Source organism: Balaenoptera musculus, chromosome 3 (genome assembly GCF_009873245.2).
Source record: "Balaenoptera musculus isolate JJ_BM4_2016_0621 chromosome 3, mBalMus1.pri.v3, whole genome shotgun sequence".
Taxonomy (NCBI): Eukaryota; Metazoa; Chordata; class Mammalia; order Artiodactyla; family Balaenopteridae; genus Balaenoptera; species Balaenoptera musculus.
The window spans coordinates 75954895-75970147 of NC_045787.1; the positions used below are offsets into that span (position 1 = coordinate 75954895).

General features: G+C 37.0%; 1 protein-coding gene across 6 annotated transcripts in view; it reads right to left on the reverse strand.

Annotated features, from left to right (window-relative positions):
* The window catches only part of TTC37 (tetratricopeptide repeat domain 37), a 164228-nt gene that overhangs the window by 63251 nt on the left and 85724 nt on the right, over positions 1-15253 (reverse strand). For all 6 annotated transcript variants that reach the window (XM_036846124.1, XM_036846127.1, XM_036846121.1 and 3 more), the window contains 7 exons: positions 11800-11890; positions 8024-8167; positions 6849-6940; positions 6366-6441; positions 5700-5840; positions 2136-2234; positions 1920-2028 (listed from right to left, as the gene is read on the reverse strand). In XM_036846124.1, coding sequence (XP_036702019.1) covers positions 1920-2028; positions 2136-2234; positions 5700-5840; positions 6366-6441; positions 6849-6940; positions 8024-8167; positions 11800-11889 — 751 coding nt within the window. In that variant the 5' untranslated portion in view covers position 11890. The remainder of the gene's footprint in view (positions 1-1919; positions 2029-2135; positions 2235-5699; positions 5841-6365; positions 6442-6848; positions 6941-8023; positions 8168-11799; positions 11891-15253) is intronic.

Genomic DNA, 15253 nt, shown 5'->3' on the forward strand with positions numbered 1-15253 from the left:
CCTTTCTGAAATGCTCTTTCCTTGCCTCCCATGTTGCTTTGCATCGGGTCCCCCACCTTCCTCTCTGACCCTCTTCACTTCTCTGTCCTCCATCCCCTCTTCCCCCTCTTCCTCCCTTTCCCTTCAAGGCAGCCAACACTGCCCAAGGTACAGTTTTCACCTTTCTGCCCCTCAGGCATCCTCTGAAGTCATCCACTCCATTCACTTTCACCTACGCGAAAATGGCTTCTAACCCTTGCTGATCTCTCATGGGCAAACCCTGATGAGCATTTCCATCCGAATGCCCATTAACAGCTCCTCTCAGCAACTTACCTTTCGTACAAACCATCATTCCATATTAGTGCAACTTTTCAGGAGAGTTGAAAGTTAAAATTGATTTCTCCCTCCCTTCACCTCTAAGAAATCTCTTCCATTTTTGCCTTCACCTGTTACTTTCAATTGCTGGTATCATATTCCCAGTTCATTCATTCCTATAGTTCATTCATTCCTATAGTTCATTCATTCCTAGCATCACTTATTCTACCCAATCTAGTCTATCTTCTGTACAATCTATCCTGCACACCATATTAGTTTAAGATTTTATACTTCATAAATCTACTCACTACAACACTTTTAATGTTTTCTTTTCTCATGTTAGTGAAAACTGCTCTTGCACGCCTATCTTTGACTCAGTTAAAGTAAGGAAAAGGGGGTCTGCTTACTTCTCACCATAAAAAAATCCAAGACTGAAGAGTTCTGGACTTTAATTCAGACACCAGGGGGAAACAAAGTACAAGTTGGACTTACAAGGGAAAGTTAGAGTGGGGAGAGCCAAGATAAGTGCAATGAGACTTTTGTAACAGGAATTTTCCCTCATTTATCTCAAGCAGTAGCTTTCAACTATTTTTCAATTATGAAACATGCGATGGTCATTAACATACAAAGCATTCCCACGTCTATACTCATTTAGCAACAAAGTGAAAAAACTTAAATGGATTAGGAAAGCTCTGCAATAATTTACAATCACTACCACACTGGTGCTGGTACTGTTATTTCCATTCCAATGACTGACTTCTATGACCTATATTCCTATCAGGTGAATACAGGAATGATATTCAAATTCTTTTTAAAACACCTATTCAGCACAGACACTGGCAAAACGGACAGCAGCTGTTGTGAAAACCAATATGGTCAACATCCTGTGAACTGACAAGCACAAGATATCCACAGCTACAAGTTTTGGCAACTCCCAGAAGGCTAGCTGCCATCACTTCTCTCTCCCCCCAACAAAAGTACACAAAGAAGCAACAGCATGAAGCATACACTAAGACACACTCTCTGACTTGAATCTGCTGTTTAATTAAAAAAGTAGATCATTCACAAACTTCATTACTTTATCATACTATAGTATTTGTAACAATGTTGTTGTGACATTGACATACCACGGAACATCAACACTGAGAATGTTAATCTTTCACAAAATCTTTTGCATGACATTCATATCCCTGTGTAATACAGTCTAACTTACTTAATCAAAATATACCTTAGTTATTCTTTCTACTACAGCAAATAAAACTATTTTACTATTCCCCAAAACCACACCTAGTCCCATTCCTCTGCTCATGCCATGTGGCATATCTTTCACCTTCTCCTGTTCATCTAATTTCTGTGGAAAATTCAAGACCTTCTTCAATTCCTACCTTCAAAAATACTTCACTGATCAACAATGAACTCAGTAGCTCATAATTCCTCTGTGTCACTATACTTTCCTGTATTTCTTAGCCTTTTCATGTGCACAAAGAATACATATTGTACTTCCTCTCATGTCCAGAAATACTGAAACAATGCCTTACACACAACGGGCACTAAAACAATTTTTGATTCATAGCAACATCACTCTCACACCTCTGGGACACACAATATAACAAAGAATAAATTACCTGTTTCAATTAAATGCAAACAAAGCACTTCTAATGGATACTGTACAGTAGGATAGATGTTTATCATTCCTTCACAAGCCTTCTTCAACCTAGCAGTCTCATGAGGAAACTTGAAAATATAAAAGTAAAATAAAGTGAGTAGCAGTAAAATATACTTGTGAGCACTTTCCTAATTAGAATAGAAAGTCACGTTAGAGATTTTAAAAATCAACTTACTTTGGATAAACACTGAATGAAATGTCTATAAAGCACCTGGTGATCTTCACTAGGAATCTTATCTGATAAGTCCAGTGCATTCTCGAAAGCAGTTAAGAGCTGAAACAAAGAGACAAAAAGCTATTATCTGTAGCATACTTAAATGACAAATACAATAAATAGTTGAACACTAAAGACTTACTTATACAAACCATACCCTTAACTAGTAACTGCAAATGTGTTTTATTGTCTGGCCTTACAATTTCAATGAGGAAAAAAATGTATAATTAAGTTTGGAATACATCTAACTCCAACTGGCCAGCAGACTACACTGAACTAATAACTATAAATTAGCGACATTAATTTAACAAAACATTCTTGTAAGTGCTTGCTGCTCCCTACTAAGTAGTTGAGAGGTACAGCCTCATATGTCAGTGTAGCTGCTACTGCTCAGATCACTTTTAAAACATCTCTTCTGAAATCACCAGCACAGTCTTTGGAACATCTCCAGGATAGCAAATCTTCAATCTCAAAAAAAAATTTTTATTAAGTTATACTTCTGGTAAAAAACCAGAGATATGACTAAACTATCATGAAATCATTCTTCCTACATAGTATTATTAACTGACTTTGAAGAAAATTCCAAAAGAAGCCTCCTAAATATTTCCTCAGCAAGGACAGCAATACCAGAATCCAAGGCAAGCACTTTAAAGAATACCATTCATGGGACTTCCCTGGTGGTGCAGAGGTTAAGAATCCGCCTGCCAATGCAGGGGACACGGGGGGTTCGAGCCCTGGTCCAGGAAGATCCCACATGCCGCAGAGCAACTAAGCCCGTGCACCACAACTACTGAGCCTCGCTCTAGAGCCCGCGAGCCACAACTACTGAAGCCCACATGCCTAGAGCCCGTGCTCTGTAACAAGAGAAGCCACCGCAATGAGAAGCCTGTGCACCGCAATGAAGAGTAGCCCCCGCTCACCGCAACTAGAGAAAGCCCGCGCACAGCAACGAAGACCCAATGCAGCCAAAAATAAATATTTTAAAAATAATAATAATAAAAATAAAGAATACCATTCATTTGGTTACATAAGTTCTACATTTTTCAAAATGAATTTCCATGACTTTATAACAAAAATTCATAATACAGTTCACCACCTCAAATTTTCATTTTAAGGTATGGTATAAAGTCTGTATAAATAAGTAAAATTTTACCGTGCTGATAAAGTTTAATGATCTTGAAAAAAAAGAAAAAAAAAAAAAAAAGAAGCCTAACAAACAGTCTAGCACAACAGGTTTAAAAAAATAGTAATGAAATTAATCCACGCGGTAAATATATCATACATTTTTTTCTGAACAGACTTAAATAAGGCAGAGTATCACTAGCATTCAAGGTGAAAATAACCCTCCCCCCAAAAAAAATCCTTTTATCCTATTTAACAATTAGAAATCAATTCTTAAAATGATAAGTATAATTAGTTCTCTTTCATGGAGGAGTATAGTGTAGATAATTCAAAATATTTTTACTTATTTTGGCATGTGTTTGATATCCTGGTAACCGATACTATTTTAAGGAAATAAGTCATAATATGAAGACATGGTTTAAAAGAAGTTAATAAATCACTTAATTTTGTCAACGTTCAATTTTTTCCACAACTGAATCTATACACAGATAAACCAATACACAAACAAATGCAAATCTTATTCTCACGTTTTTATTCCTACCACTTAGGACATTGCCTGACATATAGTAATAGGTTCTCCATAAATATTTTCTAATTAAAGGAACAAATTAATGAGTGAACAAATGAACAAACGTATAAAGAAATGAGCTTGGAATCCTATATGGAGTCTATAATTGTTCACATTTAAAAATTCTATTAAATTTAGCAAGTGTACATTGAGTGTTTATTTACTATAATATGAAATTAAGTTTACTTTTAAACTTACAAATATAAAAAATAGAATGATGAAAATATTTTCCAATTATGGTTCAAAACCAATAGGTTTTTTCAAGTCTTTTAAAAATTCTTTTCAATTACTTGAAAATGTGTACATTAAAAAGGAATATTTCTAGGTATAAGTACTCTAAATACTAAATATAAATACTCTAAATAAAATACTCTACAACCAACAAGGGATTAAGCTCCAAAATATACAAACAGCTCATACAACTCAATATCAAAAAAACAAACAACCCAATCCAAAAATGGGCAGAAGCCCTAAATAGACATTTCTCCAAAGAAGACATACAGATGGCCAAAAACCACATGAAAATATGCTAAACACCACTAATTATTAGAGAAATGCAAATCAAAACTACAATGAGGTATCACCTCACAGGGATCAGAATGGCCATCATCAAAAAATCTACAAACAATAAATGCTGGAGAGGGTGTGGAGAAAAGGGAACCCTCTTGCACTGTTGGTGAGAATGTAAATTGGTGCAGCCACTATGGAGAACAGTATGGAGGTTCCTTAAAAACTAAAAATAAAATTACCATATCACCCAGCAATCCCACTCCTGGGCATATACTCAGAGAAAACCACAACTCGAAAAGATACATGTACCCCAATGTTCATTGCAGCACTATTTACAATAGCCAAGACATGGAAGCAACCTAAATGTCCATCAACAGAGGAATGGATAAAGAAGATGTGGTATATATATACAATGGAACATTACTCAGCCATAAAAAAAGAATGAAACAATGCCATTTGCAGCAACATGGATGGACCCAGAGACTGTCAAACTGAGTGAAGTAAGTCAGACAGAGAAAGACAAATACCATATGATATCATTTACATGTGGAATTTTAAAAAATGGTACAAATGAACTTGTTTACAAAACAGAAATAGAGTCACAAATGTATGTCACAAATTTATGGTTACCAGGGGGGAAAGGGCAGGGGAGAGATACACTGGGAGATTGGGATTGACATATACACACTACTATATATAAAATAGATAACTAATAAGGACCTACTGTATAGCACAGGGAACTCTATTCAATACTCTGTAATGAACTATATGGGAAAAGAATCTAATAAAGAGTGGCTATACGTATATGTATAACTGACTCACTTTGCTGTACACCTGAAATTAACACAACATTGTAAATCAACTATATTCCAATAAAAAGTTAAATAAATAAATAAATTAAATACTCTAGTTGAACTGCTAAACCTGAAAGTAATTTAGTACTCTTAGTTCATAAATACAAAGAAACACACCTTTAAGGTACAACTTTATAGAAATTATAGCAGTTTTGCAAAAGCCAATTTCATGGTATCTTTTTTTACAGTGATTAAGTAACTGATTTATTGTGAATTCTTATGAATACAAGGAAGTAAAATTCTGATACCCTGAATATTATTTCCAGTCTGTCCAGACTTAGTATGCAACTGTAGGCCTGTAATTCTGACTTTATCAGGAAGAGTCTCTATGAATTTAAAATTGAACATTTATAAAATATCTAGTCTGACATACAGTATTTTTCTATATCATATCATTATGTTTCCAATTTCTAAATTCAACTAAATGATCAACTTTCACGACACAAACTGTGGGGAATAAACGGGTCATACCAGTTGCTGGGTCTCATTATTCTGATCCTCAGTACTCTCAGCCAGCAACTGAGTCAATTTCTTCCATAGCTGATGAAGTTCTTGGTTGTCTGCACCTTCTTCCTGCCGTGTCTTTATCAATTTGTGCCATGTTCGGGCCACCTATCAGGGAGATTTAAAATGGTTACTTTATCTAAAATACTAAAATGCTATTAAAAAATTTTAAATCTATACGTAAAAATATTTTTATCTGCTAATACATAAAAATAGCAAAAGCACAGAACTCCATCTATTATGAATTCCATAAAAAATAAGATGATTGGGCAAATCCACATGGTGCTTATATTAGAAGTATGACTGAGATACCAGAGTACATACAGGAATAATGACTACATGCCCCAATCTTCATAACCTACAGCATCAGCAGTCGGACACCACAAACAGGACAATAAATTCTACAGATGATATTTTTACTTATTTTATTTATCCCTGCCCAGTTTCAAAAAAGTTTGGAAATAATGACACCTGAAATTTGAATTCCAAGGTACAGTTTTCAAAGCACTGTGATTTGTTTTGATATCACACTATAATTAATTTTCTAAATTTTTCCTTAAGCTAAAGGAAAGCTTTCTTTTAATAATGGTTTTATTAAAAGAAATCTACTACCCCAGCAAATCATTAACCAACCTCTACGTGTTTCTTTTCTTGGTAATACAGATCCACAAGTTTCTTACAGACATCACACCACTTCTGTTTGTCAACACTTAGAATAGAAGAAAAGGATTTTGAATCTGATTAATGAAAACAACTGAGGACTTAAGACACAAAATTAAAATATCCCCAAAATAATGTTAGGCACTATTTTAAATTAGAACATATCCTCTATCACACTACAGTAAAATTTTATAAAATGAGCATCTCATAAAAAAGAAAAGGTTTAAGAAATATTATCTTCTATTATATTGACTAAAAATAATATCAAAGTTCTCAAATGAGTCAATCCCCTTACGATTAGTGTTTCAATCACAATCGAGATTCTGTAACAACAGTTTGAAAGAAAAATGATTCACAATTCCCAGTAAATGTCTGGAGTACTTCTATATAATTTTGAATCAGTTTATTCTAATTCAAGCCATTAAAGAAACTAGCCTTTCCTCACATATTGATTACCTTTCATAAAGATCCAGGAGCTTTTGGTAAACACCAGGTAAGTCATCCTTAGCATTTATGTGATTACATTTCTCATACAAGCTTGCTAACCCCTAAAAGAGGAAACAATAGAGATTATTCTTCCAAAGATATCTAGTGTGCTCATGTTTATTTTGCTAAATAAACTGATGATCTATGAAGATTATTTATGATAGAGATTATTATAATTTACAGATGAAATAAAATGTCTGGGATGTGCCTCCAAATAATTGGGGGTAGGAGGGAGTAGGTGAAAAGATACTGGCCATGAGTGAGTTTTTACTGAAGCTGGATGGTGGGCATAGAGGGGTTTATTTTACCATTCTCTTCACTTTTGAAAATATACTTGAAGTGTTTTACAATAAAAAAAATACCTTTTAATAATTATTATGCAGTCTTAACCCCTAAGATGTTACCACGTGACACTACTTTCACGTGGTCAAACAGAAAAATCCAAGTAGTCTTTGGAAATTGTCATTTTTGCTTCAAATAAAGATCAGATATCCTAAACCAATCAGTACATAATAAAAGCTGGCATCAGGGAGATGTTACTAGATAACCCTACTCATGTTGTTGTTCATGTGAACCTGAGACAAACAGGTTCACGTTCTCCAGAGCCTACTACCCCTATTAATCATAGTTTCCAAGATGTGACTGAGATATGAAACAGTTATTAAATATGAAAAAGCTGGAGAAGCCAAGTAAAAAACACAAAGACCATTAAATGACAAAAAGGAATTTAACTAGTACTCAGAGATACAGAATTTCAAATTTTTTATATTATTTCATTTTTAAAAACATATTTTAAAAACATAATATACATTTCTTTTCCCTCAGGTAAGCATAAAGAATATTCTTCATAAGTCTCTAATATGCACATATAATTAAGTTGGAGATTTATATAATCATGTTTCAATTTCTGTCCTAACATTTGGAAATAATCCATTGGATTGGAGATTAAATAGTGGTAAACAGCATTCTTGGCACCATTTCTTTTTTCAACTAATTTTCAGGTTTAGAAGTTCAATAAATTTAATTTTTTTTCTTATACTGAGTAAATGGAGGTTTAAATGCTAAATTGTAAAGCTGTTAGCTGTATTTTGAAAAATGGGAAAAAGTTCTTTCCTATAACATAGTAAATAAAAATGTCTACGTACCTGCCAAGCTAGTAATTGGTCTGGCTCTAGCTCAGCAGCTTTCTTATAGGCACCCTGGGCCTGATCAGGTTGTTCTAGCTCGGCTGCAGCAACACCAATAAAAACCCAGGCATTATAGTTATTTTTCTCTTGTTTTAACACTGTCTGATTAAAAAATTAAAAGAGAAGGTAATTAAATTTTGGAAGCCCATGGACAAACAACAATCAAAAGACAGTCTACCTAAGAGTCAGGAAATCTGGATCTACCACTAAATGGACGATCTTAAGAATATCACTTAACCCCCATGGTCTTCAGTTTCCTCAGGGAGAGGGAGTTGGACTGGATCCGTGACTGTAAGGGATATGAAATATGAGGTATATTTTTTAAAAGCTGCCCATGGTCTCCTGATGCCTCTACCAAATGCCTCCCTCTGTCCCTTGAGAATACTGAGCATAAAAAGAACAATAAGACCATTCTTACCACCCAACCATCCTGCCTGCCTCCACGCCACACTGCTGCTAGTCCCTCACAAAACTGTTTTCCATATCATTTCAACTCATCCAATTACCACATTTTCCTTCACTATGATAACATCTCCCCATATTTAACAGATTTTTTTCATTGAAATTATACGCTAGGAAAGTAGGTTGACTCCAATGTGACTGTACCAAATATGTTCAAAATAAATAGTGGCGGGACTTCCCTGGTGGCACAGTGGTTAAGAATCCGCCTGCCAATGCAGAGGACACGGTTTCGAGCCCTGGTCCAGGAAGATCCCACGTGCCGCAGAGCAGCTAAGCCCATGCGCCACAACTACTGAGCCTGTGCTCTAGAGCCTGCGAGCCACAACTACTGAGCCCACGTGCCACAACTACTGAAGTTTGTGCGCCTGGAGCCCGTGCTCCGCAACAAGAGAAGCCACCGCAATGAGAAGCCCGCGCACCGCAACGAAGAGTAGCCCCCGCTCGCCGCAACTAGAGAAAGCCCGCGCGCAGCAACAAAGACCCAAAGCAGCCAAAAATAAATAAGTAAATAAATAAATAAATAAATAGTGGCAATGAATGTTTAAACAACACCTATCAACTAGAATAAAAATTATATGCAGAGCTACTGCTTTCAGAAGTAACAACTACTTGCTAAGGTAAAATAGTTTGAAACTGAGAGCAAAGATGTTCTAGAGAAAGAAAAATAAAACTAGTAGCTAAAATGAAATTAGCTCTTACGGTTTTACATATTCTAGAGAAAATAAGAACATTTCCAGGAGTTGAAGCAGTCAGATTACTAGGCTTATGTGCATCCACATAACACTTCTAGCAATCTGTCACCAATATGCAGCACAAGCTCCATTCTATCCCATAACACTACCTCCCAAAAAACCAGCAACAATGAGGTAACCACCAAAGCTAAGCTCCAAATACTGGGGCCTTATTAACATTTGTGTCCCCAGCACCAAGAGCAATGACTGGCACATAACTTCTGAGCAAACGATAAATGCCATAGTCAACCTGCAATCAGTAAGGACCGGCTATCTGCCTGATGACCAGGTTTCCAGAATCTGAAACAGACTTTTAAGGAAATAATTATAACAATGTAGTGAAAGCAAGTATGGAGTTCTGAAATAATGTGAAGAAAAAAGTATCTGACTCCAAACTCCATCCACACAAGTCAGAGGAGGCCCCCTGAAGGGATGCTTATACTGGGTTATAGAGGCACACAGGCAGACAAGGTGATAAATCAGACAAGACACAGCAAATACACTAAGGTGCAACATCTCTTCACTAAAAATTTCCTTTAGTCTCAATCAACATTCTGGTTACTACACATAAGTAATCATACATTTGCCACTGACTAGTTGCCCATCTTTGCTTTCCATTTGAGTCTCTCTGGCATAAATTATAGGAATTCATATCTGAATCAGAAAGAAGAGTGCTATGGCACTGCTGTATATAATAAAAGAAGCAGATTCATATGTGCATTAGTTAGATCAGCCTAGTGCTGAAGTAAACAGTCCCTCCCCTCCCACACCTCCTTCTTCTCTCCCCCAGTTTAAACAGACTGTCCACCTTCTTCTATATCAGTATTAGTCCTGTCGTGGTCTCCATCCCTGCTGGGCTCAGTCACCACTAGAAACCTAACCTCACAAGGGCATCCTTCACCCCTTAAGACTCTCATCCTATACTGTTATGTATTTATTTCCCCCAATCTTACCCAATTCTCTCCCTCCCACTGTCTAAACTCTTTATTGTAACCTCTGGAACTCCCAATCTGGACAGCCAAGGGCCCTCTCTATTTTCAACCTTTCTTTTAACTGTACCAAGTTCTGCCTCAACGAAACTCGGCTATTCCCCTACAGATCTTACACGCTGCAGCTGATTTCTTTTCTTGAACATCCCACATACCACCAACCAGCAGGTGAGGAAAGGGTTCTCCTTGCTCACACTGATACCTACATTCTTCCTCTACTCCTCCCTCCTTCAAAAACCCCAGTACTTTTGAAGGTCAAGCCATCTGGCTATACTACAAAAAATATCCTTCTTGTTGCTACCATCTACCAGCCTCCTAGGAACTCCCCTTTCCTTCAGTGAAAATACTGTATTCTTCCTCTCCACTTCAATTCCTGTAATCATTCTAACATTCATGCGGACGACCCAATGAATGCCATGGCCTCCCAGTTACTTATCCTCAGCATTACTCAGCCATCCAAAACCTGGGTTTCCAGCATGCACCTCTCCTATCCTCCCAGTTCAATTACTGTAATGGTAACAATTCTTTAACCTCTGTTATGTCCAATTTTTTTTTACCTCACCCCCTTTGCATTGTCAACCCACTGCTCAATTCTTACCTCTCCTTTCCCATCTTTGACTCCATGACCAATCACTGTTATCACTCCCTTGCAAACATCCTCAACTCCTTGGCCTCTCTTTCCCCTCAATTTTCTTACTACCCACAGTTGAATTCCACCGTGCCCATCTCCAAGCCTGAGAAGTTTAACACGAAGGAAGAAACTACACAGCTGAATTTACCGATTTCATTTTAATAACATGAAATTTCAAATGGACATTCATTAGGGCCTGGTAAGCTTTCTAATCCTTACTAGTAAGTTTCTTTTCTCACTATAAATGGCAACTATTTCATACCTTCTTTTGTCTCAAACCTCCTATACAACTCCTCCTCCATCCTCAGGTTACACTTCACTAAGAAAATAGAAGCCGTCAGGGGGGAACATTTATCTTCCCACCCCCAAATCTACAAACCCAGCAGCTATGGATCTACATCAATTTTCCCTTCTATTAAGATGGAAGAAGTATCAAAGGCCCTCCTCTCACGCTCTGGATCCCATCTTCACCCACCTTCCCAGGGACTTCACTCCTAGCACTACTCTGCATCTCTCCTGCACCTTCAAGTTCTCCCTCTGGACTAGAACATCCCCATCAGCCTAGAAAGGAACTTTGGAATCTTGATTCTCCCATCCTCAAACCAAACAGAATTGAAATGTCCACAGACCATTAAAGAACGAAAACTTTAAGATACAATAGTGTTCCACAGTACAACCCAGCCAAAGACACCTAAGAGACATTCAGGTTTTGAAAACTTGGCTTTGGTAAGTTACCAAAACAGAGGGAGACAAAATTAAGTGGCAGAAGCGGCTTGTCCTGGCACAGCCACTGGGACGGTCCTACTCAAAAAGCCTTACTACTTTTGTTGTATTTAGACAGTAAGGGATTCACATATTACAAATCAGTGATGCTCATAATCGGGTAACATTTTTATTGTGGAAGAAAAAAATACTGGTTACCTTACAATGTTTCAAAGCTTCTTTGTAGTCTTTGTTTCTGATTGCATCTCTAGCACTTTTTAGAGCAGTCTTTACTTCCTTGCTGGACATGCTGTCAAAATAAAAAGCCTGAATGAATCTACAGTGAGACCTGCCTAACTGCAACAGTTCCAACAAATTTAACAAGCTTAACCTCTGAAAAAGGCACATGTAATTCCTTCTACATGGAACATTCTTTCCCCTAAAATAAATATATCTTATGTTTAAAAAACATAAAACCAGATCATCTCTTCAGATTTTTATTCAAATGTCACTTCCTCAATGAAACCTTCCCTTGCCACACTATTTAAAATGTCAACACTTCCTTCCCCCAACTCCCAACCACTCAACAGTCCCTAATCTCCTCCTTAACACTGCATTTATTTTTCTTCAAAGCACCTATCACCATCTAATACATCAGCATATATTTTACTTCTTTATCTTATTTATTATCTGTTCCCCAACCCCACCAAAACATAAGTTCCACGCAGGCAGGGATTTTTATCTGTTGTTGTTGGGGTGTTGTTGTTTAACTGCTGCATCCTCAGTACCCAGTATCTGACAAATTGTATACATTAATAAACATTTGTTGAATTGAATTGTTATTTGAATTATAACCACTCCCCATATAGGAGGTTAAAACAACGATGATCTTATGGGCCAGGATGGAAAACACATGCCAAGCTCAATCCAATTCTACACAAAGCAAGAAGAATCAGTCCAAGTCACAGAGTGAAAACACAAACACAAATAAATTTCAGTAACTATGATGTAAAGAGTTTAAGAAAGCATTCTGCTTTAACGTTAGTTTCTATAAAATATAAATCAGGATATTAACTTTCTTCACAGTAAGAACTACTTTAGGGTTACAGTAATATAGTATTCTTTGTAATATGGTATTCTTTGAAGAAAAATAAATGTAATGTTCACACTTAAATGAAGGCAATTAATATGCAAGAGGACTATATACTAATTTCAGCCATAAAAAGATATTTCAACTCCAATATAAATAAATAAATAGATATTTTAATTGGTAGACAAAGTATTTCTTCACTTAATCTTAAAATATAAGATACACTAATGTAATTTTAAATAAACTAACATATCTTAAGATTTCACAGCTTATTCTGGTTTACCAATAAACCAGTCAAATTCAACTACAACTTGATGTTGAAAAAAGAAACATTTTTTTGCCCACTCCACCGAATTCTAATCTCAAGAAGGCAAAACAAAGCTAGGTAAACATTAGGTCATAGACCACTGATGTTCAAGGCAGCAAAATGAACCAAGAAGATGACTTGCTGACATGGTACACAGACAGTCCTTTATGTCCAAAGAGGCTGAGGCAGAAGTACAAGATCAAAGAAATTTAAGAAGCTAGGGAATTTTTTTAAAAAACAATCCTTTTGACTTAAGGAATTTTAGATTCAAATAATATAAAAATTAAGATATCATAATATCAATTTATCTACAGCCAAAACGAGATTCCCTAAAGAGGCAGAAAAGTGACTTTTTCCTTAGTTACAATAATTAGATAATTAAAGCAACATATTTCATACGCTCTTATTTTAGAAATTGCTCTGTTACCTGAAATTATCTTGGCATAAATTTATAGAGGCAAACTTCAGAAGGATTTTTTTTATAGTCTACAAATCCTGTTTGGAGCAGGCAACAAATTTCTATGCTGACTTCACTTTAAATTTCTCACACCAAAGTTATCTTTGGTAGATAAACCTGCAGACTAAAAAGCAGAGAACATCAATGATGATAACAACTAATCTGGACCAACTGAAAGGGATAAAAAGAGGCATCCAAGGGAAAAAAAAAAAATCAAGAGATGTCTAAGTTAAAAAAGAACAAGGGGCTTCCCTGGTGGCAAAGTGGTTGAGAATCTGCCTGCTAATGCAGGGGACACGGGTTCGAGCCCTGGTCTGGGAAGATCCCACATGCCGCGGAGCAACTGGGCCCGTGAGCCACAACTACTGAGCCTGCGCGTCTGGAGCCTGTGCTCCGCAACAAGAGAGGCTGCGATAGTGAGAGGCCCATGCACCGCGATGAAGAGTGGCCCCCGCTTGCCACAACTAGAGAAAGCCCTCGCACAGAAACGAAGACCCAACACAGCCAAAAATAAATTAATTAATTAATTAAAAAAAAGAAAAAAAGAACAAAAACAGGGACTTCCCTGGTGGCGCAGTGGTTGAGAATCTGCCTGCCAATGCAGGGGACACGAGTTCAAGCCCTGATCCAGGAAGATCCCACATGTTGCAGAGCAACTAAGCCTGTGCACCACAACTACTGAGCCTGCGCTCTAGAGCCCATGAGCCACAACTACTGAAGCCCGTGCGCCTAGAGCCGGTGCTCTGCAACAAGAGAAGCCACGGCAATGAGAAGCCCATGCACCGCAAGGAAGAGTAGCCCCCGCTCACCACAACCAGAGAAAGCCCGCACGTGGCAACAAAGACCCAATGCAGCCAAAAATAAATAAATAAAAAAATTTTTTAAGTGATAAAAAAAAAAGAACAAAGGCAGTTTTAAGACAAGACCAAGCAAAAACAAACAGAAGAATGCAACTTTTCCAGGATAAAGATCACCATCTTTTCTATCACCCAACATACGAGTAAAAGCACATCTGAACAAAGTAGAACCAACTAGCACTAACACAACATGCAGCTACGCAGCTCTCAAGCTATATGCTGTATATGACACAAAAGAAACAGAAAGGAAGGCCTCTGCTCTGAAGAATACAATCTCAATCAAGAGAAAGACCTAAGACATATGAGTCATTAAAGAATCAAATGCTAAATTAAGGATAACGAGGGCAAGTGCAATAGGAGTTCAGAGAAGAGAAGTGTGGGGTGAAGTAATTAACAGCAACTAGATGGAGAAAGGATTTGAGAATGGAGGGAAGAAGGAAAATTACTCAAGCCAGAGACATTGATTGCACGAGCAAAGTTGGAGAGACAGGAATGAGCATGGCACGTGGAGGAAACAATAAGGAAACCAGGCTGAATGGAACAGAAGGGACATGCTGAAGAACAGGAAAATTAGGCTGGGTAGGTAGTAGAGCACCAGATTACAGAAGACCTTGAAAATGAGACAGACAAATTTGGATTTAAATGGAGCAGCAAACATGGAGCTGTCAAATGCTTCTAAGTAGGTTACTTCTAAAGACCATATGAGACAAACTCCATTCTTCTCTTGGTAAGCAGTTCTAATGTGCAGTACCCTTCTACATCCCTGTATGTCTCCACATATAATTACACCTACACTTGCTGCAGTAGAATCCTCTATTCTTCTCCTCCTGTTCCTTATTTATCTGATTTGGCATTTAGCATAATGAGCTAGCACTCAGGCCTTCTCTCTGCACCTAAAATACATATATATACATAAATATTAGTTTCAGGAGATTATTTTTTTTAAAGATAAAATAATCTGC